The sequence below is a fragment of the Apteryx mantelli genome, chromosome 9 (genome assembly GCF_036417845.1).
Source record: "Apteryx mantelli isolate bAptMan1 chromosome 9, bAptMan1.hap1, whole genome shotgun sequence".
Classification (NCBI taxonomy): domain Eukaryota; kingdom Metazoa; phylum Chordata; class Aves; order Apterygiformes; family Apterygidae; genus Apteryx; species Apteryx mantelli.
The window spans coordinates 10,879,272-10,903,992 of NC_089986.1; the positions used below are offsets into that span (position 1 = coordinate 10,879,272).

The following is a 24,721-nucleotide window of genomic DNA, read 5'->3' on the forward strand; positions in this document are numbered from 1 at the left end:
GCTACCTGAAAGCTCAAAATTCTCTCTCGGGGGAAACTTACAGAGGGAGAAAAAATTAACAGCTAATTTTCAGAAGTCAGAGAAAACTTTTAAAACTGACAAAATGTTTGTCCCCCTTCATTCCCAACCCAGACATTTTGTCAGCTTCCAAGGAACACGCTCTTTTCCATTGGTTGCATGGAGCAAGCTGTGCAGATTTAGTGGGCAGAGAACCCCCTACTATGCGGTTCAGTGTTTTGCTACAGATTCAGCGTACATACTATGATAGATTTAGGAAGACAACAATGCCAAGTAGAAAAAACAAATTTTAAATGCCAAACTGCTGTCTGTCTTCAGCACTGACTTCATATTTTGGATGCAGATCCAATATTTAGATAAAGCAAGCCATTAAACTTACCTGCAGTGAAATGGACTATGACTGGCTAGGTTAGTGCTTCCTAATTGTGATCTGCAGATTGTGGTCTGCAAGATATCAGAAGATGATATGCAAAATAGCTGCTTGAAGCCCTCTCATACATAAACATTTTCACATAAGCAACCAAGGAAAGAACAAAATGGAGAAAAATGAAAACAAACATTCAAAGTTAAGCTTAATTTTTATTTGGTTGTGAATAAAAATCACTGTGGCAACACTCTACAAGGTGATCCCGGGGTTGTACTTTTTTTTGTTAGGTGGCCACTGGACTATAAGAAAAGTTGAAAAGTTTTACTCTATTTTTAATATACAGACCATACAGACCCATTATATTTTTACACTTTTTGTCTGCATTGCAGGCAAGGTTGCACAGTTACAGAATCAGATTAGAGAATTCCCCATGACATTGTATATTGATTCTGAAATAGGATTTCAGAGAAGTATACAGATCCATTTGCACAGATGTATCTACACGATTGGGATCACTGTAGCATCTATATCTTTTCCTGTCTGCAGTATAAACCATGCTACAAAACCTCCTAAGGTCTTAAATCAGTGTACCAAAAGTTCATATGACAAGCAGAACTTCACAATAATGAAAAGATTTTGCAAGTTAGTAACAATTAAAGCATGCGTTTTTCCTTCCCTTTTCCTGTATTTTTGAGGTGCTTTTTGAACAAGTTAAAATAAATTTATGATAAACAATCAATATGCTGTGTCTGACTAATATTACCTTTGCATATCAAAAAAAAGGCCCCTTTTCCCTTCTGCAAGATTGCAGATACAAAAGAAACAGTAACTATTCTTAGTCATATTTCATGTTGTTATAAAGACATGGTATAATTCATTCCGGCCAATAAACAACATATTGGAAGATGAATAATATGAAAAAAATAATGTGAATCTTGAAGTCGGTCTCTTATTTTGGCACACATTTTAATCATTAAATAAGATTATTGTTCTTCTGTGCTACTACTTCGTCTTTAAAGATCAAGTGCTCTTTTTGGAAAACAGTCATGTTCCAACTTTGATTAGTGTAGCAAATGCAAATATGCATTTTTAGAATGCTTTTTATCAGATATTTCAAAGTATTTTAAAATAATTGCTGAAATACAGATTTTTCACTACTAGCTGAGGTAAATGGGAAAATAGAAGCACCAAAAGACAGTGACTTAGAGGGATCACGGGCTAAGGAACTACTCTGAATTCCTTATTCAAGCAAAATGACAAGCCACAAACAGGAATTTTGCCTGAGAAACGAATTCATAAAATAGTTGTCATCTTTCAGATCTCTCTTCAATCAATGTTCTCACATCTCAGAGAAAAAAAAAGCAGCTGTGAATGAAAAAGTAGGCAAAAGGACCCCTCACCCTCTGTAAATTACAGTCCTTACAGAGGTCAACATCATTTTCCAGTCCAATACCTTTACACAGGCAAACATAACTATTCAATAACAATCATGTAGGTCCATTAGTTATATACACATGATTTCAGGATACTGATATCCAGTATTTCAGCAAAGTTAGCCCAATTTACAGTCATACTATTCAGGGATTGCAGAGGAAACCATTCCCCAATCCACTCTACAAAACAGTTTGCTGAAAACATGAAGACACCTTCTCCTTAGAAAAAATCAGCAAAGTAGAAAAAGTAAAATGTACCTTCCTTGAATCTTATTTTGACTCAGACTCTTCATCCACAAATTCAACTAGAGGAGCATGTCTGTTGGCTTGGGCACCTTCTTGGAAATTAACCTTTTTTATCACTCCTGCCTTTGGAGTCCTTATGGTATGCTGCATATGAACAGATCAATAGTGAACCAACAGAATATTTGTACAGTCCGCTTTTTTTTTTCCTACAGTAAATGCTAATATTACCTTTTGGTGCAATTAAAACAAAACACACTTAATCACTTCCTCCAACACATGTATATTTATTTTAAGCCTTCTAAAAATGCTACCCTTGTCCTTTTTCAAATTATATTTCCTGATCAATATTTATTTTTATAAATATACTGGGGACAAAAATGCTATTTAATGATACATTTTGAAGCATGAATGTTATTTTACTTCACTGATACTTTTGTTAATGTACTAGATATCAGCCAAAAACAATACAGTTTCAGTCCAATATGTTAATCATATAACAGATCTGTTCCCTTAAGAGAAATCTGCACATTTACTACAGACATTTTTGTCTGCTGGCCAAGAGGAATCTTTTTCAAACAGATTTAGGCAAAATCCAGTTGAAATACAAATGCAGCTATTAGTGACACTGAAGGAATAGTATGTTTACACTCTAATGTCCAAACTGGCCTACTTGTTATTACATCAGGTCAGTTTTCCATCAAAGTTTTGTTTCTAGATAATTTTCTAGAGGGTTACTTTAACATCAAAACATTTAATAACAGATACTAATTGCTCATATCTTAGCAAGGATTCATTTAAATAAGAAACTGTTTTTGAAATTTTACATTTTATATTTAAAATAGCACTGAAAAAACCCTGTGAACCACACAGGTAACGTCAGTCTGAGACATCAGCTGGAGAGGCACAAACATTTACCACACAATCTCAAATAATTTGGAATTCTTTTCTTAGTGCACAGATATTGGATTTCATGTAACTTTAGTTTAATTTATAAAAGACCATGATAGGGAAAAGCATATTTTCTCAACAACCATAATTCTACTACCGCAAATTGAGTTGTAAAATAAATGAATAAACCCAAACCCAATCAGTACGGGCTACAGAAACTATACCAAACAATTTTAGCCAATGTCAAGCAACGTAACAGATGATATAATGGCCAAAATGCTATTCCACTGAATGCCACGGGGTCAATTACAAAGCATCTTTAGTTTACTCTTGGTAAAACTTTATGTAAATAATAATCAACACATTATAAACAAGAAAATCCTGGGCATATTTACAGAGTCACCATTAGCTAAGTTTCTGCATGAAGTAACTGCAGGCATTAAAATAATATGTTTATAGCACAGAGAGAAACCAAGAAATATGCCTAAGTGGTGTTAGAAAAAAGAAAGGATTATTAGCTCCTTGGGAGGGAACAGAAGGATTTGCAAAGCTAGCCAAATGAATGTTAAAACATCTGAAGAACAGCACAGATTATACAAACATCCTTTATTAATAAAGTAACAGCAAATGTAATCCTCTAAAATCTAGTCAGACCCAACATTCGTTTCACAGCATACAAAGCAATACTGACAGCTATTCAAGCCAGAATCTGCACCAAACTTCGATTCCACTGAAACTGATTGAAGTATCACCATATTTTTATTTTCTCTGTAATTAAAATCTTTTATATGTCACTCACCTCCATTTTCATAGCTATCATAACCATTAGAGGGTCTCCAATCTGAACCTTATCCCCTGCTTTCACGAACACCTACGAAGGCAAGCAAAAACAGGGGGAAAATCATGTATGTCTGTACCATTAAAAATCATCATATGGATCTTTATTAGCACAAGAGGCAAAGGTCTCTGGTTGGATCTACTGAGTGACTGTGGTTTTGCAAAACCTCATAATCACTTTATTATGTTGAGTTGGGTATCTGAGTTTCCTAGATAATACTCAGGGGGAGGCAGAGGCTGTAGAAAAAGGTTCAGTAACAGCTAGCAAAATGAGCAGGAAGCCATTTATGTATCAAAGACAAAACACTAAAAGCCAAGGTATATCCCAGCCTTTCTGGCTTAAGAGCTTCTATTTTGAGAGAGAAAGTCCAGAACCTCTTCCTGGAGTCAGTCACTAAAGTTGATTTTAAAACAGAGAAAAGATTGCTGGAGACATTTATTATTTCTGCAGTAACCCTGAGTTAGGGCGTTCACTCAGGATGTAGGAGATCTACATTCAACGTATTCCTCCCTCTGAAAGAGTTCACGCTCTTTTATCTCTAGGACAATTCTCAAACCACCAAACTATCCTGGAAATCTCCCTTCTGTTGAAATTTTTCCACAGTATGGAAAAATGCACAACACTTGCTGAGCTAAAGGAAAAGAAAATTAACAAGAGGGAATATGACTGTTGAACTGAGTATTGGAAGTGCATTATCTGGAAAGTGAAAAAGGGGACCCTGGGTTTTGGTTCCCATTTAACAGAATGCTTTATGCATCTTAAACTAAACTACCACTGGATTGAGACTGCCCAGAAGCTGAATTTAAGGCACGTTTGGACCATGTATTTATATGCCTAAATTCCATTTATATCCCTCTTTATACTTCTGGGCCTTTCTTCTCTGAAACAACAAAACAGAGCTGAACAGAAAAGGCATTTCTGAGCTTAACATTTTTTGGCAGGTGCACTCGTCATCTCATTCTTCTGGTTGGATGACGTGGGTCAAACAGCCTGTATAACACTTCAGGGACCTTTGGCTTAGAAAGTAATTACAATGAAGAAACAAATTTATTCAAATGGTAGGATTAGTTAAATACTCAGATTTTTCTGAGCTCTCGGAAAGGATACTAGATGCCTGAAACACTCTTGCACGGCTACTGAAAAGCAGACTAAACGGGGATTTTTTCAGTTGGGAGGAGCCACACACAACTGACATGTTTAGCCCTGACTCTTTCCTGGCAATACAGCACCTGTGTTGGAAGACTGGACTTGGGTATATGTCGGAGAATTCATTTTCCTACTCATATCATTATAATTACCTTTTCAATTGTGCCAGTCATGGGTGCTACGGCACCACCTTGCATTCCCACTGAACTCACCGCAGATAAGTACTTGGGGACAGGAAGGCCAATCTGAGTGCTACCTTCCTACAAAAAAAAAAAAAAAAAAGAAAGAAAAAAGAAGATGCCTGAATTAACAACATGAAATAATATCACTAATACACACACTGACATACACGGACAGAACAGGCCCAGCTTTATGCAGAGGCAAACAAGTCAGTTGTCTAAGGTGGCAGACTACGGGGGCCAGGGCAGCAAAAGGACTGTGGGCATGCTGACTTCCTTGCCAGTGTCAAAGTCCTCAAAAGCTAGGTCTGCTGCTGCTGAAGTATCAGCGAGGAAGCAACTTCCCCTGTGGAAAAAGGAGGATCCACATGGATCTTTGTTCCAAACCCACACCTTCCCTATCCACGTGGCAACAATACAGAAGGTTTTAGAAAACGAGTAAAGGCTGTTTGCCCAAGGAAAGGGTGGGCAGGCAGCTGCAGTAAGTGGGGACGAGACCAGCATCTTCATCACCAACCACTGTCAATATGGAGAATGTTCCATAATCCACAGTAAAATGGATTCAGTGCTAAGCTTAGGGAGAAATTCTCATTCTTCCAAAATCCCCTAATTCCTCTCAGAGTTGCTACCCAGAGCTCCTGGAGACTCATTCTCCCCCACCTCCTACCCTAAGGCTCCTGTGATTTATTCCAGATCCCTCACCTCAGACTCCACTTTGATACCACAGGAAAACTGAACTTTGCTATTCCAGCATGAGTTATTTTGCCTCATCATTGGAGCAGCAAAGTTTTCACTGCCTGCTGCTGAAAGTCTTAAGTGGCTCAGAGATAGAGGTTAATTATTAAAATTAAATACAGAATAATTTATTTACTTATTTATATTTTAGATTATATATATTATTGAGTTACTTTAAGCCCCTGTAATTTTTTTACTGCAATAAAAAATTACCAGCTTAATCATGCAAATTAGGGTACCTCCTCTTTCAAATGGCAATGCAGATAATACCACAGTAACTTGTAATTCCAATTTTCTAATATTAGCTGAAGTTACCCTCCTTCAGACTCATCTTGATTTCTCTCTTATCATTTAATTTTAAAAATGAAATATACCGAAATAAAAGTGTCAGCGTTACAAGCACCTTCAAATACTTTTCAATTGCAAATTATTGCTACTATTCTAAGACAACCTCAGATATGTGACCATTTTAATATGGGGGGGTCCCCCCAACAATATTAGCTATAACTCCTTTGATTCAGATAATTGCATTTTATCATTGCACAGGTAATCACTCACTCACAGATCATAAGCAACAACCTCTAATTATAGTTATAAATCCAACAACATTATGCACCACTATAAAAAAATATGATTCTTGAAATTATGATTCTTTTACACTCCCTTGCAATTTGTATTGTTCATTTAGACTGGTAAAACTATGCTTAGCTGGGATTTTACACTTGTGATAATAAAAAAAGGAACTTTACCGGAGTGAAGAGATAAATGGTGTTGTCCAAAATGACCAATTTGGACTTACAAACTGTTCCATTTACTGAAGACCTCAAGTAAACAGAATCACCTTCATTGAAGATATCTCCAGAAATCAGGAACGTTTTATCTTTAATCTGAAAATTAAAAGCTTTTGTAAGGACAAAGCCTAACCCTTCATGAAGTGTAATACAATAAACCAGAAGTTAGGCTTTACAGTATACTCTCTCAACCTGTGATTCTTCATAGATAATTCTGGAATTAAAATTATAAAAAAAAAATCTTTCTAAATCTTACGTATCCTTTATTTTTCAAATAACAGAATGTGTTCAGTATCCAATGCAGTCAGATGAGAGGATCAGCTAATATGCTCTCGCAGGACAATTTTTTATCATAAACCATGCAATAGTACTCAGCAAAATACAAGGGTATGGTATTTCTCAAGAAGAAAAAAAATCAGAATAGCCTGTAAGTGATGCCACCAGGATCTAGTATTTTTAACTTGTCCTAATGTCTCGACTTTGCTCAAACTGAAATATCCATACTATTTACCTCACATGGTAAGTGAGGCAGGTTTCCACAATGCTTTCCAAAAGACAGGTAAGTTCCTCACTCTTGGAAGCTTATAATACAAACACTACAATATATTCAGTACACCTACAAAGGAGCAGAGGAGATCAGTAATGGAAGCAGGCAGTGTCAATTAGACACCAAAACAACAAAAGAAAGACCAAATAGGTTGTTTTTTGTAGGTAAGCTTTTCATCTAAGTCAGTTTAAATTGCACCTCTGCAGCAAATTCAGAATACAAGGACAGTAAGAATATCCAGTGCGTTGCATTTAACTAATGCTTTTAGTTATAAGTTTGACATCACTGAGCATAGAATTAGAGACTTGCTAATCTTTAGGAATGCTACGTGTAGAGATTAAATTCAGTCTTTATTTATACAGTCACATATTACTTTTTCCACTGAACAAAGGCCTTATCGAGCGCACTGAATGGATACTGCTGCTCTGAAACTGATCCCTGAGAAAATATCCTTTGGTTTATCAGTGGGCTGAGCAGGGGTATAAGTCAGGTCAGTACCCTGGGCGGCACTGGGAGCACTTGCTGGTTCCATGGCCCAGCAAGCTGCTCTAGGTGATGGGCCTCAAGGCAGGTTTTGTAGCACTCGCAAGGCACCTTCCTCCTCCTCTTTATCAGCTCCTGAAGCACACAGGATTCTGTGCTTCTCTCCATCTCATCTCAGCTCCCATTCTTCCTTCCTCCCTGGGAGTCTACATTCTCCCAAGCTGCACTTCCCCCTCCCCAGAAGGCCCCAACTTTACATTCCTTCCAGCCTCTTTTTCTTTTTTTGCTGACATTAACTATATGGGATAAACATAAAATGTAAAGCTCTCCAGCATTACATATATAATCAATACATTAAAATAACCTAGGAATTATTTGAGGGATGTGGATTATATGAGTATTCAGCAAAAATAGGGGTATAAGGGTCTGAGTTATCTGATATGCGGTTATACTCAGTATTTTTCCACTAAGCTCGTCTCTGTAGAGTCTAAGCACTTCACAAATATTGACTTATTCTCATAATGCCCATTTTCTGAATTTTAGAAACAAGAAATGGAAATGCAGAGAGATTAAGCATTCAATCATTTTGTGTGCCAAACTGAAGACATAATCCATTAGGAGATCCTATTTGACTCCAGGTGGTACACGGGATATATTCAATACTCAGCAAAACAGAACTCCTATAAGCCACACAGCTAGAGACTACCAGAAAAACAAAACAAAACAAACAAAAAAAGGCCCAACCCACCCTATATTTAAGTATCTTGACTAGTATCCTGTAGGCCCTCTATAGTGCAGAGAGGGAAGCCAATTCTACCAAGCAGCATTCAATTATTGAACCATAACACTCTACTGTTCTGATCATTCCTTATCACATTTGGTAAACAGTTTCCAATTTCTGTCATCAAAGAAAAAGTATTATCTTACAGACAGCGCTCCACAGAGCTTTTATTTATCCCACAGCAGGTTCATCTCATGCACAGAATAAAGCAGGAGTCCTGTGGAAAAAGTCTTTTTAAATGTTGATTTAAATCTAACCTCCAAGGTTTTATATAACCTCCAAGGTTTTATAAAAGCAAGTTTACAGAAGGGAAAACAGAGTCAGAACTTTAAACACCAGAAAAGCAAATGCTTTTCTTAGCCTTAGTTTCAGAAGCATTTTAGCAAATCTTCCACCCAATCCAGCATCCAGCACAGATAATTTCAGGCTAGACTATTAAAGTCTGCCACGCCTGCAAGTAAACCAAAAATAGAATCTTATACTGGTGATTAGCAAGCAACCTTAGTAACAGTTGATACCAACAGAAGTCTACCAGAAACTGACTCTACTTTTATCTAACAAAATATCTGGGGAAAAAAAAAGGATTTATACCTGCATGTTGTATGACCCTTCTTGATTGTAATTTACAGTTACATCCACAACTGTTCAATAAAACAAAATATATATATGTATAAGTAGATGTAATTACAGGACCTAGGGAATAACGACATATAAACAATATTCTGAATATCTTTTTTGATAAAAAGAGACCTCCCAATACTAAGACAAGAACAATTATTCTCAGATTAGCCTAGTGGACACTGCAGATTTGTGACAGCTAGTACTGACTTTTAGACCACATTTTTTCCAAAGCTGAACATCTGAAGTTATGCTCTGAAATCAATATTAAGTTATCTGGACAGAAAACAGATTCTTGATGGGAAAAAGTGCTGAACTTTTCCACATCAAAGAGAAGTCAAAAAAAAGCTGATGGCACTTCTAAAAACTCAACCACATTTAGATGATGAACATGATTACTGACATTTTCATTTGGTTTATACTTCCTCAAGACCTAAGGGCATGGATTTAATAAATAACCATGCAACTTTTCCTTCCCAGCTTAAATTGCATAAAACTCATATTGCTTCTATTTGCTATTTCTTAGTCTGAATTTTCATACATCAATTGAAATAACTTTGTCCATCAAGTATTTCCCTCCCCTCTCGCACTCTTAGTTATTCACTTACTGTTTTCCCCATCCAGAAGAGACAGTTTTCTAGAATACAATATATTTATTCTTCTACCACTGCTGGATGCAAATGGTGAGAATTTGTCTAAAACACAAAATATATGGACATGTTACTTTTGTTCTGTTTGGACAAAACACAACACTTAGGACTTACACCATAAAAGTCACAGTCCTATCCCTACCATTAGCATGGCAACAGGCTGCCTGGGAAGGTTGATGCCTTTTCCTTTGCTTGCTGTTTTTGAGAATGGAAAAGATATACAGCTATCAGATATTGCCCAATTAATTTATCCTCTCTTAAAGCAAGGGTATGGGCGGGCTTCCTGATGTATGGGATTCTCTCCAATCCCAGTTTTCCATGTTTCCAGGATAGTCAAAGCGGAAGAAGAAACAAAATTAACAAGGTTGTTGGCAGCATACATTAGATTTGTATGAAACTTTTGTTAACAGCAATCACATTCCCCATTGGTCTAGATATTAACACCTTATACTTTTAACCCTCACACACATCATTATAAGTATCCTCCTTTGAAGAGGCATGAACACTCAGACTTGGAAAAGAGTAACACAGAAACCTCTTTTAAATTTAGAGTCTTTCCATTTGTTTCAGTAAGTTATGAATCATATCCTTGTGATTTTTAGTATATTCAAAAATTACAGTATTAGAACTCAAGAATTTTCAGCTCCTGGAGTTCTGTTCACTCCATTAAACCCTACTGCCTCTCCCAGCCCTAGCTGAGTCATTTTTAATTCTGACGGCCTTGGATCAACTGTAGGAATAACCGTAACCAACAGTCCCTGTTTGTGCTTGAAGAGCAGAAGAGGACACAGTGACACAGATGAAGAACTTGGATCCCAAGATCTGTTGGATACTGACTCTCTATCAAGGGAAGTACTCTGTACATTACAGTGGTGATATATTCAGTATCTGTCTCTTAACAAGAATTGTAGTCTGCCCTGCCTGTGAATATCAGCCAGATGCTAGAACACAGAACCCTGAGCAGGAACAAAGTAAGACAAAGACAGAGTATACAAATTAAATAATGGTACATGAGCTCACCACACTGCCTCATCCACACACAAGCAAAACACAACAAAGGAAAATAAGAATGATCCTTACCACCTGACTGATCTCTAAAAGCATCTGTTACCATTTTCTCTTTCAGTATGAGTCCTAGAGCTGCCTGACACACAACTTCATGCGGGGTTGCCTTTTTGGCTGGAAACAGTTCGTCGTGGTGTTGAGGAATGAAATTAGTGTGCACGTTTCCAGCCTCAAACTGCGGGTGTCCCGAGAGGCTCAGTAAGAAATCAATATTAGTGTTTAATCCTACAATCTGTCAAGAAAAAGAAGCATATTACCAAACTGAAATGAAGTTATGAATGAATACATGCATTTCTCTTCAACTGATACATGAATGAATCTTTCTTAAAAAAGCATCAGCAAAACACAGTTTACCAAGAAAATGTAATTAATTCAATTGGTATGTTTCATTACCTAAGAAGTCACTGCTCTTATTAAAAACAAACAAACAAAACAAACACCCCTTTCTCAGAAGAAGCACTAGCAATGGGAAGTGATTTAAGAAAAAATTCCTTTGGAAAATCCTGTTCTGAGTATTTAAAAGAATATTCCCAATATGCAAAGAACATGTTTCTAAAAAAAGCTAAAATAGTTTCAGAAACCAAACCTGATCTTTTAATAGTAACAAAGATGACTTTTATAAATTTACTAGATTCTATGTATTTCCTGTAGTTCTAAATATCTAATCAAAGAAAGAACAGGAAAATATAACTGGCTATTTTAGAGAAAGCAGTGAAACTGATTAACTGTACTGTGCTGCCAACATTTATTGACTGAAATACTAAAACAGAATTCCCTGCTTCCCCCCCCCCCCAGAGTTATCTCTTTCACTTGCAGTAATCTTAAATTTTAGCTAAAAAAATAGCGGGCCAAACATTTTCACCAACTCAGTCATCCTTATGTTGTTGATTTAAAAATAAATTACATAGTGAATAATATTTAGTTTGACATCAAGTCAAACCTTCTGAATTCTGGTTTTGAAAACAGATACAGTACCTGTAATTTTCATGGGGGAAAAGGGACACTTCTTAACAATAACTGATAGCATTAAAAATTCTCCGTCTTTCTTTACCACATGTATATTCTAAAATCTAATCCTTCTGAACACCAGAAATTATAACCACACAGTCTGACATGAGTTCCACGTGCAAACTCCTTTAACTTTGAGAAAGCTCAGACTATTGTTTAATATTTCGACATTTAAAATTACTGCTTTACAAAGTTCCAGTCGCAATTTAAGATGTGGCAAATTTAAGAAAAATCCAGGTGTAAAACAGAACTTCACTCATCTCTACTCACTCCACTGATGAAAATGGTTTGCATATTAGGAAAAATATAGCCTCAGCAAACGAGAAATGAATCCACAGTTGTAGTGACAACACAGGCCTCCTCTCTGAAACCACTTTTGCTTTATTGTAGTATTTTATTAGTTTGTTGTTAGTTCAAGATGTAATGGATTTGAAATCATACTGGGTTCCTTCTACTTACATTATATTGGTGCAAACTGTATCGCAACTTTCTCAGTGCTGCTTGACGATCCTCAGCCCAAACAACTAACTTTGCAATCATTGGATCATAATGGACAGAAACCTCATCACCTAAAACATAAAAAGAAAATTTCTAAGACATGTATCTTCTGAAAGTTGGTACACATAGCATCGCTCAGCATATGGCAGTAAATTCTGTTGCAATTAACAGCCAGGTCTCTGCATGTCCTTAAAGAAAATTCATCTTGCACTTGTGACCCAGCATTTCGATTCTAAGACCAATCTCAGTATAGACTTTTACAGAGAAAAAATTACTGAAATTTGAGTACTTTGTCACAATCAAAATTGCAGGACTGGTAAACTATGATGGGAATATAATCAGCATAACCAATGGACAATCTGGATAGAAAGAGGTAAATAAAATATTCAGTGATTGACCAAAGTACATGAAAAATCATAAGGAAGAATAATTCTGTAGAAATTTGTATTTATGACAACATCCTGTGGGGCAAACTGTTATTTATGCCAAAGAAGGAAATGCTTAAAAAGAAAAACTTTTGACATTAAATATTTTCAATTACACTGCTGTCCTCAATTTTACCTTGTCTAACTCCAGTCTCTATCCTGGTGAAACTATCAGGTGGTGGGGTGGATAAGTGCAACAGTGGTCCAGCCCCTGGCATAAAGTTATTGTTAGGGTCTTCAGCATATATCCTCGCTTCAAACGCGTGGCCTCGGAGCAGAATCTCCTCCTGCATTAGAGGAACCTTCTCTCCTGCTGCAACCTGAAAACAGTATTTTTTTCTTTAATGCAGGATCAATATTTTCCATTTGGATACAAACACTTGGGTATTATATACACATTCCCTTCCCCTCTCTGTCCTCAAATACCACACACAACATATATAAAGATACATGTGTATGTGTACATTTACATACACACACACATTTCCGGAGACAGGCACACCATACTGTTTACTACTATTTAGCAGAAGAAACAACTGCAAACTTTATAAAACACAGCAATTCAAAGAATAAAAAGAATATCAAATCAGACAACATGATTGTCTTGGTACCTGAATCAATGCAATCAAGAAGCAGTAGTTAGACTGCAACACTATGCTTGAACAAAATGAACAATTTCAAGACCACTTTGTCTTATGTTTTGGAACAGCAATCATTCAGAGATAGAAGAGCTGCAAACTCAAGCAAGAAAAACCTATGGCTTTGTAACAAAATTAAGATTGTTTCTAGGTAAAACAACAGTTTCCTAGCAATTGTCTTTATTCCCTATGTCAAAGAAGTGGTTTGTGCAAGCACTGACTTTCTGTATAAGAACTCTAGAGACTCAGTTCACAAGAAAGAAATCAGCTATTGTATTTAAAATATTAGAATTTGTGACAGCAATCTGAATTCTAGGGCAGTACACTCTCTTGTTATCTAAGAGCAATATTTAACAAGGAGTGTCAACATATCATAGAAGATTTAAAGATCTTTTAGACATGAACAGCTAGAAAGCACATTAAGAAAAAGCCAGGAGAAAGAAGTGGTAAGTCATAAACAGCTAATTCTGAAGTTACTCCTTCCTTTTTTCTGAGAGTCACCTGCCAAAGGATTTTGGATTATTACTGTAAAACTGACCTTGTAGTATTTCACACAGCTAAAGCATATGGAAAATATTTTAATTTCTTTGTACTGATTTTATTAAAAATAATTAAATGTTTAAGTAAAAGCCTGATCAACGATGTTGTTGATTATTTCATGTACTCTGGGATCTGTACAGATTTAAGGGAAAGTTTCTCAAATGGGATTTCTAACAATTCAAGGAGTTTTAATAGGTAAGTAATAATCATTTTATTCCTCAAAGGAATTCAGATTACAAATACAAAAATATGACTAACAACACACCAGTTGGAGATTAAAAAAGATGACTTTTAGGAACAAAATAATAAGAAGCCTGCTGCAATTAAGCACAGAGAGGAGATCTTTTACTAAGAAGCAACATAATTCCCATCTACACAAGGAAATACAAGCTCTCACTGAACATTAGTAGCAAAATTCCATTCTTTTTTGAAGCAGCAGGAGTTTTCCATACGCTGCCTTCTGCCACTGGACTGTGGATTTCAACACAGACAGCAGAATATAACTTCTCAAAGACAAAGTAGTACTACACAGGTTCACAAAAATCATCTCTCAGAGGATTGATAAAGACAGCATTTTCTACATATTATGACTCATAATAAGCCACATGTCACGACCTTCGAACCTTTCCACATTCTTTCTCTTTCTTCCAGTATTGTTTGAACCCTGCTCCAACTCAGCACTCATCAATGCTCAACTTCCATTCCCAGATCAGCAATCCACAAGCTCTTCCTGTGCTTTTGCCAGTTCAGTTTTCTTTTCTGGTTACACTAAACACTCCGCCACCCTATCTACTTAAGCTCACTATGTGCTGTACTCATCGTTTCTAGATTTATCTAACCAGAATTGGTTTTTTAATTTCTAGTTCCCTGAGGTCTGAAACTTCCTGTTATCCTTCAGACATGTGAGTAACCTCTGTGCATATTGGGTGTGTGAGGAAATAGCCTGTTTCCAGTGCACACAACTATACATTTATTTTGGAATGCTAATATACTGGTAGAACACCAAACACATGCTCCTGCGAAGAGTTTTTCTCCTCTGGTCTGATCCAGGAATTTATTTTTGGGCCAGAGATATACTACACATTTAAATTAGAGATAACAAAAAAATTGTTCAGAATGGCAAGGAGAAAATCAGGATCCTACTCCTCCCACTTCCCACATTCTCTATAACCTGGATAAACATATGGAAAACAAATTTTTCCTCCTCACAAACAGAGGAAGTCTCTGTTGGAATTCAGAGCATCTCCGTAATACTCCTCAATCAAACAGGGTAAGAAGATTTTCCTGTGGAGCAATGGAAACTGTACCCGGTTAGTTGAATGGGAGATAAGCACCTGAAAATAAATCTGGTCTCCCATAGACAGTATCAAAGAATCCTACTCACCAGAGAAGAGGGATTCTACATGTAAAATTAATTACCACTTACCCTAAGCTGCCATTCCACCAAGTCTGTTCCAGTGATCATCTCCGTAACTGGGTGCTCCACTTGCAGTCTGGTATTCATCTCCATGAAGTAAAAATTATGTTGGGAATCCATAATAAATTCCACTGTTCCTGAAGTATTTAATAAGAGGAAACAAGGTTTTTTGGGGAGATGGACATAAGACACTTAGTGATTTGTAGTTTTGAAAGATGCTTGCACAGAACTAGAGAGCTGTGTTAATGCATCAAGCAGTAGGTCTAAAACAGCTAACTGTCAGAAATCATGGAATCGGATGTTAGTACAACATTATTTCTAAAACAGATACACTGAATTTCATTACATTCTATGCAAATTATCTTAAAGGGTTACACAACTGAGATCTAAAAACAGAAGGGTTGTTTCCTTGCACGTTTACATATTCTGTGCTGTTGAACAACCATTCTCCCCTAGAGTAACAGCTGAATTTCAGTAGAGCTGTAAAAAGTGCTTCAAGACCATTAAAAATACTTAAATGCTATACGTATTTAAAATACATATCCAAAGAAAACAGTAAGAAAAAAAAAAAAAGAAGTAACAAATAATTATAGCAGCGAGGGGGTTTTTTGTTTTTGTTTTTTTTTAATCTGGGGAATACCGTGGACTTCACAGATGAAGTATTTAAAATGTCTTTCCTCTGAACATCATGTTTTATTCTTTGTAGGAAAGAGAAATGATTTTGCTTTGCTTTGCTCAAACTTATTTGCATTCATAATATTCACTTTCCAAAAAAAATCTAGTTGATTCAATGATCTGTTCTAAAAATATTTTCTTTATATTCATCTGTTGAGCTCAGACCAGGTATGCTAGTTTAAATTTTGCCATTAAATCAGAATAAACTATGCAATTACTCACTTAAGCCTCAAAAAATTCTGGAATATGTGTCATATTCTAGAACAACCACATGCCATTTGCCTTGAGCCTCAAAGTCTTATTAAGCTAAGAGGATGGCTCTGGAGCAGCCATACCTCCAGACTTACCTGCTCCCACATAATTCACTGCTTTAGCTGCTTTGACAGCAGCTTCTCCAAGTCTCTTTCGAACTTCAGGATTAATTCCTGGCTGAAAATATAATAATTACAAAAGATTACAAATTATTTCAAATTTTAGTGATAGCAGACTTACTACAAATATGAGTATTTTGTGATGTTTAGAAGCTGTAGTAAAATCCTTATCAATATCATGTTTGAAATCTACATAATTTTTCTGACAATCATTTTCCTAAATGAAGACATTATTTTTAGTTAGAACATTTTCTGGAACAAAATTAAAACAGCTACTGAGATTTATAAATCAAGTAATAAATGCCACTAGATAAATCAGATGGGGGTAAGCAATAAATCTAAAAATATGTCAGTTTTTAAAAAAGACTGTAAGAACTTTCTGCTTACCCCTGGTGCCTCTTCAATGATTTTCTGATGTCTTCTTTGCACGCTGCAGTCTCTTTCAAACAAGTAGACTGCATTGCCATGCTGGTCACCAAATACTTGGACTTCAACATGCCTGTTTCATAATAACAAATGTATCAATGTATTTCAGAGGATCACTGAAGCCCCAATTCTGTGACTGACTTCACCCAGAGTTTTAAATTTGCACACAGTCCTGTAAGACTTCAATAGGATTTCTTATGGGTTTAAGTATCTGCCTTCGAACAGTCAAAAATGTAGAAATGAGGTTACTAACACCAATCGGCAGGATTTCAACTGTATTAGACTCCCTAAATCTTCTAAATGAAGTAGGATTCTAAACTCCGATCACTGTAGTGAAACATCATGGGTCAAAAATAAACAAACTAGACACATGTTTAAAGGCTGTTACCTCTCTATTAGTTATTTCATTATAATACAAGTAAAAAGTTGCTATTATTTGGTCATGACTGATGATATTTTCTTCCATAATTTACTGTAAGTGTAGAAATTCACAAGAGGCAGCATTTCATTTATTTCAACATACTATTTCAGAAGACAACTACTAGGTGGCAGAAGTTCTTTCTATATATAAGATTAACAATAATTTGTCACTATTCAGATAATCTGATTGCTGGTGAAAGAAATTCTCCAAGAAATTGGTGAGATTTTCCCATGCCCGATTGTCAGCATAAGCAGGTCCCTAGTTTCAGTCTAATGAATGGTCTCTTTAAAGTGATACTGCAAGAAAGACAGGTGGAAAAAAATATCAGACAGACCTATGCCAAAAGACTATCACTTCTGTTTAATATATCAAGATAGAGGAAAAATCTACTAAATAGTTTAGGACATTTGAAGGCACCATGACCTACTGATTCACAGGTGTGTAATTAAAGCATTATAAAGTGATTCTTTCTGCATAGAAAGTGAATTTGGAAGGTTTACCAAGCAGGAACGTTGATGTCATAACCTAACACAGTACAAAATACTTGGAACATACTCTATAGCAACATCATTAAATGTTACTGCCATGTTTCCAGAACACTTGTATTTTAATTCTAATCATTCAAAACAAAGTCACTATAATAAATTCAATATCTCATAGAATAAGCAATTCTTATTCATTAATATATGCCACAATGCAATTAAAACATATAAGAATCATTTTCATCCTTCTTTTGAAATATCTATTTTTAATTAAACAATATAATAATAAACATTACACCATTTATAGAAAAATATCTATTTCTCACCTTGGATTGTCTACAAATTTCTCTATCAGCATTGCATCATCATTGAAAGACTTCTTTGCTTCTCTCCTAGCTGATTCTAGCTGGTCCAGAAACTCCTTTGCTGAATGAGCAATTCTCATGCCCTGCAGAACAAAAAATAAGATCTAAATCCCTAACAATATGGTACACAATAAAAATCCCTGTTGCATGCAAACAGGTGTGTGATAAAACAGGAGATGTGCTTAACAATAACATATTTCCCTTCTTTCTTAACCATTAGCAAAATCGCATATCAACTTCCAACAAGATAATCCTATTAAGTCCCACTGAAAGTGCCATTAAAACTACAATAAAAGGTTATTGTGATTCCATTGATACAGCTGAGTAAAAAATTCAATATGATTCTTGAACCTCATAGAAATTTTCCAAGACCAGCAAAGAAAAACTGATTTCCTTACAAAATAAACATACCTATTTGGGAAGTAACCAGAATTCTCTACCATGTCATTTTTATACAAACTTATATCAGAGTAAAATCAGATTTAGACAGGGAATTCACCATACATTAAAAGGTGTCTAGAAACTGGTTAGTTAACTAAATTAGTTACTGATTAGTTAATAATTTCTTATGCAACATTTACTACTGCTAATGAAAAAGTCACAACAGAAGCTATCATTAAGTAACTACTTAAACTCACTTAATTTCACCCAAATAAATCTATAGGACAAATTTTCTGCTTATGTAAATTACTGGAAATCCATTTAAGTAAACAATACTAGTTTATACCAGCTACATATTTGGCATTGGACTGCACAATAGATGAAATGAGATTTCAGAGTGCTGTACTGGTCATTATTTTATTAATAGTTTTATTTGTTATTATTTATTTTATTAATAATTAATTTTAAACAAAAGTAATTCTCCAGTTTCCTTGTTTTCAGAGATTTTTTTTACACTATTCAGTTAGTAGAAGCTGAGGCATAACAACTTTATACCATGTGATAAACAGATTTGCATTAGTTCCTTTACCTTTCCTCCACCTCCGCGAACAGCTTTAATCATTACTGGATATCCTATTCTTTTGGCATGGTCTTTCAGACATTCATCTGATTGATCTTCTCCATGATAACCTTCAACAACAGGAACGCCAGCAGCAGACATTATAGCTTTGGAAGTGCTTTGACAGAATAGTTTTATGTTTAGAATAACAATAATATTTTTCTTACTAAGCTCCAAATCTGCAAATGCTCCCATTGTTAATTGCTGTCATATAAGAAGTCCCACTGACTTCAAAGGAACTACTTACTAAGTGGGTTTGGTAGAATTTGACTGTAATTAGTTAAATGCTCTAGATAGGAATATCATTTCTCTAAACCCTCCAGGTAAAAGTTTTAGCCAATTCCAGCCTTACCATTCTTTCCCACCTTCTGGCCCACATTTATGGAGAAATCGAGAGGCCAAAACCTAACATTTTCAAATTACAACACTGCATCCTGCCAAAACTGTATTTAAAGTTGTGCAAAGGCAAAACTCTTCCTGTGATACAAACTGTATCTGGATTCACATCACACATAAAGCACCCAAACACATAGCAATAACATCAAATATGCATGTAAAACTAGTTAATTTACAGAGGTAATTTATCCTCACATTAGTAAGTGATAAAAAAATTAATTCTATGAAATTAGTATTACACAGTTCATGTTTTAGTAATAAGCTTATTTCCATATTCTTGATTTACACTTCATGCCCTGGAAACATTTCTTTGATCTAAGTAACTACGATCCTCTGTGATGAACAAAACCTATCAACACCATTTTACATCAGTCACAATAATCTCTGCTGCAGTATCTTCTCTTCCACTGTTCTTCTGATTCATTTGGGACCAATATGTAAGAGATCCAACCTGACTGATGAACCTTTATCCACATAACACTGCAAGGCCACAATCCAACTGGATAACTAGATTCAATTAGGTGTGTAATTACTAAAACCCTAGTAACTGAACAATCTTGATTGTTCCCATGTTTATAGGAAGCCCACAACCATAAATGTGGAGCTTATTCCTTTAAAGGATGCAATAAAAATAAATGACAATAAAAATTGAAGGAATAAAATAATTATGGAGAAAATGGTCATTTAGTAACAAAATTAGCTTTGCCAAACTGTAAATTATATAACCAAGCAACAAATCAGAAAACAGATACCTCTTAATACCCATATCTCTGATAGCAGATGAAGGCGGACCTATGAAGATGATTCCCTCTTGCTTGCACAACTCTGCAAACTCTGTGTTTTCTGAGAGGAAACCATAACCTGGATGAACGGCCTAAAATAGAATAAGGTTACCAGCCTATTTGTATATTAGTTTAGCTTAGAAAACCCTGAAACGTCACTAGAATGCTAGTGGAAACATGAAATGGAAATACGATGGGTAAAAATGAAGAAGATTTAAGGCCATGGTCTACTTACCTGTGCTGCTGAGACCCTGGCCACCTGCATTATTTTCTCCATGGCCAAGTAACTCTGCTGTGAGGGTGCTGGACCAATGCAGTATGCTTCATCTGCCTGTTACAGAAGAAAAACAGTACCACAGACCATTTATTAGACACTATATAGCAATTTTAAACTTCAATTTCTAAGCTCATTTTACTATTTAACCAACTGCTAACATGCAACAGTTTAAATCGTTGCCTCTCTTCATGTAGAGACTCTACTGGATGAACCAAACTCTGACTTTCTTCCTAAAAAATCAGTCCATCAGCTAACCCTCAAAGGCTACTCTGGAGTTTAGAAAATCAAACTTTTCTGCACTTTCTGTATTGTTGACAGGTATTAAGACAGAGACTAAGCACATTTTTCACTGACTCTAGGAAAACTTGATGGTAACTATAGAGAAAACAAACTGCATTAGTGCACTTCTTTTCTACTATTGAGAATGAATGCTAATAACAAACTGAAATGTTTGCAGAACCAATCACAAACTTTTAATGAATATACTTCACCATTGCTACATGCATGGAATTTCTGTCTGCTTCACTATAAACTGCTACAGACTTCACACCCATTTTCCTTGCTGTTCGCATCACTCTGCATGCAATTTCTCCTCGGTTTGCAATCAGGATCTTCTCTATGTTGTGACTTCCTGTTTAAAAGAATGAATTGGAGCATTTTTTAAAAATAAATATATCCTTAAATATATTCCTGGAAATAAAGCAAATTTTAGAATTCAGATTTCTTTTTCATCATTTGTAGTGTTTATTTTATGTGCATCTTTCAATAATGAAAAAAACACAAGCCTCACACAAAACCCTCTCCATGCTAGTCTTGGGAGCTTTTTGCTTAGAGTCACTATGCAGAAGCATGTTTAAATTAAGTCATTTGCTTTTTTCTAGAGTCCAAGAAATAAACTCTAATCCTAAAACACCACTGAAATATAAAATATGATGCACATATTTTAACTGTGTACTTTCTAGACTCACTGCAAAACAATTAAAAACCCTAAAAAGATCATAAGTTATTCTCATTTATGCAACAAACACTTATTCCCCACTGACACACAGTCACAAAGAAATAACAAGGAATAAAGGTATTTTATCTTTTTTTTTTAACAGTGACTTACAAGTTCTGTAAGTATTATGACAGCAATTAAACATGATAGAAATATAAGGATAAATGCATCACAGGCAAAACTGAAGAGGTTAAAACTAACCTACAAAATGGTAATATATCTCCGAATTATAAAATGTATCTTTTCAGAACATATGACAATAGGATTAGTTTAAATCACCTTACTAAGTATTACCTTATTTCACATATCATTTAAATACTACTACACTTAAAAACAGTTCTCACAAGAACATTATCACCTTTCTATCACAAAGGGTCTCAGTGGAAAACATCACAAAAATAAGTAATTTTCATGCAAGTTGAGTATGGCTAAATATGATAGAGGAAATTATTCAAAATCTTCCTTATGCGTTAAAGGTGACTTCTGTTAAGTCAGGTACAAACTACTATTTTGGAAAACTACATAAATATTGAGTATTTATTGAAAAGAAAGCTATAGCTTTTCCTAGAACCAATGATCTAAAACTAATTGTGAAAACAACCACATTGCACAAGCAATTAAACCTAAAAGCTAAAGAAGTTTCATACCTATTGTTGAAGCACATTTCACAAATCTTTGTCCTGGGTTCCATCGTCTGTATGATTATAAACACACAGAATTGTTACAAACCAGAGAGTATATTATGAAGGTGTAACTGAACTACTATTTTCAGGCAAAAGAAACACAGTACTAATACAGTTCTGAAGTATTTGATACAATTATAGGACACACCAGATACAACACAGAAGGTGTATCAAACTGTATCAAGCTTCTCCTTAAAAGGGTTTGCATTTTAGACATAATAGGAACAACAAATTGCCCCTTTTTTTCTCTGAGAAGCATTCAAATGGGAATACACGCTTTTTTTTTTTTCATCTTTTAGTAGAGGGAACAGCCAACGCCTGACATTCTGACATTTATTACAGAGAAAGCAATTGCCTTCAAAGTATTCAGGAAAGAAGACAGGAAATCTGAGTGGAACAAACACAAAACAGAAAAGATTACACAGAATGTAGTAGCTGATTATATACAGAAAGGCTACAAGGTGAAAGGATGTAAAATATATTGAGAAAGAAGAGCTATGAAGAATTTTGGAAATCTGGAAAAGTTAAATGTCAAAAAAGACTAAAAAGTACTAAAGAAATCAGGTACAGAAAGCTAAGTGGCCAGAAGAAATTTTAAAAGTAACTTGAAACTGTTTTAATTAACATATAAATCAACTTCTGAACCTTGGCTCAAACCCAGTACTTCTTAAACTGTATGAGAGAAAAAGTTGCAAGACATCCTTGCACCAGCCAGGTGTCAACACCCCATGACCAAATCTCAAAAGTTCAGCTTCGATAATGAGGATAACATTTCCTAAACTGCTTTAGTCAAAATAAACGACTGCCTTGGTCACTAATACCTTCTGCACGGGATTAGACGCAGAGCTGAGGGGCTGTGGCTGCAGCGGGTAGTCGGTGATGGGCGTAAGATCCCGAGCACCCGGGACGGTTTATAGACTCTCTGCTCTTAACTATGCTTGGCGCAGGGTACTTTTCTGCTCTCTCTATCCACAGGGGATGCCGACAGGAATCCCACCCGTCACTTTACAAAACGCGCACATCTTTCCTGACCGGGCACACGCCGGCTCTACCACAGAAGAGCCAAGGGCTCGCTTACGTGCATGCCACCGCACGCACCGCTCCGCGCTCGGCCCGCCAGCCGCGCCCCCAGCACGACGGTGCCCTGCGGTGCTCGTGAGCGCTGCCCCCTCCCCGTCCCCCTCCAGCGCGCCGCCGAGCAACGGGGCCGGGCGGCGGCCCAGCGCAGCCGCTTCCCCCTTCCCTCGGGACAGCCGGGCTCCGGTTTAGGAGACCTCCCCCCGCGCCAGGCCCGGACGGCTGCCGTTAACCGCCGGCTGCCGTTAACCGCCGGTCGCGGCACGCGCCGCCGGAGGTGGGGGGGGAAGGGCACAGGTGCGGCCGGCGCCCCGCGGGCAAGGGGGGAGCCACGGAGGCAGCGGTCCCCGGGGGCCCCGGGCTCGCCGCGTTCCCGCCTCCCCCCGCCCCGCACTCACTGACGCCGCAGCGCCCACAGCCAGCGGCGGCCCCGCTGCGCGGCCAGCACCACCGCCATGTTGGGCAGCGGGACGGAAGCCGAGGGGGGCCGCGCGGAGGGGCGGGGCGGGGCGGGGCGGGGGCTCGCGCGCCCGGCGAGCCCCGAGCGGTTGCGGCGAGGGGGCGGGGCTGGCGCGCGGCCGGCGGCGGGGGGAGGGGCGGCGGCGGGAACGAGCGCGAAGTGGCCGTTGGCCGGGGACGGGGTTACCCGGGGTGGCTGCGGGCGGAGAGGCGGTTTTGACGCCCCTGAGCAGCCGGGCCGAGAAACGGCAGGCCACATTAAATTGGGATAGATGTCGAGCGGCGCGCGCTGCCAAAGGGAGCCCCGCCTCGCGTATGAAAGCGCGGGGCTGTGTCTTCTCCGGAATGACCCCTGGGGGTTGCAGCATAAAATGGTGATGGAGACAGCGAGTGAGGCGTTGGGAGCGCTTAGGAAACACGATTAGCTGGGCCTCCTAGCACGGCGGGAGAGGAGTTGCGAATCACCCGGGCCCCCTAATTCACCTCAGTCTGCAGCAGGCCTCGAGCTGACAGTAACATGTCCTACGTGCTCTGTGCGCGCTGCAGTAGTTTCTTTTAGAAAGAGCTTTCTTGGTATATAGCTAACCTTCAGTTGTTCTGTCGCGGCTTTTTTTTTTTTTTAAGCTGGCACGATGACAATAATCACAGTGGGAGCTCACACCAGGAACCCAGTGATTGCAGCAGGTTGAAGAGGTGCCAGATCAGCTTGGGGACGTGGTGTGGTCCCTTAAGTCTGACTGCAAAAGGTTGGCCCAGCACTTGCTCTGGAAATGCGATTTTTAGAACTATCAAGTGAAACTATATTTTTTGTGTAATTCATGCACTTCATTCTTCTTCGATATTGCGCTGATAGCATAGGTACTCCTTTTGTCTCTTGAAATGGAGATTTAAAAACATTTTCAGCCTGTTCAATTTCTTTCCAAACACAAGATGGCAGGCTGTTACGGAGTTGCTTGTTCAGCATTGGGAAGAGTTAAACTTAAGTATTACAAAACATAA

At 37.3% G+C, this 24,721-nt stretch overlaps 1 protein-coding gene across 1 annotated transcript; it reads right to left on the reverse strand.

The window, feature by feature from the left end:
- Positions 1–577: 577 nt before the first annotated feature.
- MCCC1 (methylcrotonyl-CoA carboxylase subunit 1) lies at positions 578–23,720 on the reverse strand. Its single transcript, XM_067301661.1, has 19 exons — positions 23,662–23,720; positions 22,151–22,197; positions 20,998–21,137; positions 20,465–20,560; positions 20,200–20,321; positions 19,022–19,169; positions 18,013–18,134; positions 16,745–16,856; positions 16,334–16,415; positions 15,321–15,448; positions 12,853–13,036; positions 12,253–12,362; positions 10,801–11,017; positions 9,679–9,765; positions 9,044–9,093; positions 6,600–6,737; positions 5,089–5,196; positions 3,752–3,823; positions 578–2,208 (listed from the first exon to the last, which is right to left on the reverse strand). Exons 1-19 carry the CDS (start codon positions 23,718–23,720, stop codon positions 2,089–2,091), a joined length of 2,142 nt encoding a protein of 713 aa, XP_067157762.1. The 3' UTR covers positions 578–2,088.
- Positions 23,721–24,721: the final 1,001 nt, after the last annotated feature.

Coding starts and splice junctions, on each gene's coding strand:
- MCCC1 (XM_067301661.1), bottom strand. CDS start 23,720: ATGGCGGTGGTGCTGGCCGCGCAGCGGGGCCGCCGCTGGCTGTGGGCG. Junction 20,322..20,464: donor CCAGGGTCTCAGCAGCACAG/GTAAGTAGACCA, acceptor ATTCTATTTTAG/GCCGTTCATCCAGGTTATGG. Junction 12,363..12,852: donor AGAGACTGGAGTTAGACAAG/GTAAAATTGAGG, acceptor TTTATGTTTTAG/GTGATGAGGTTTCTGTCCAT.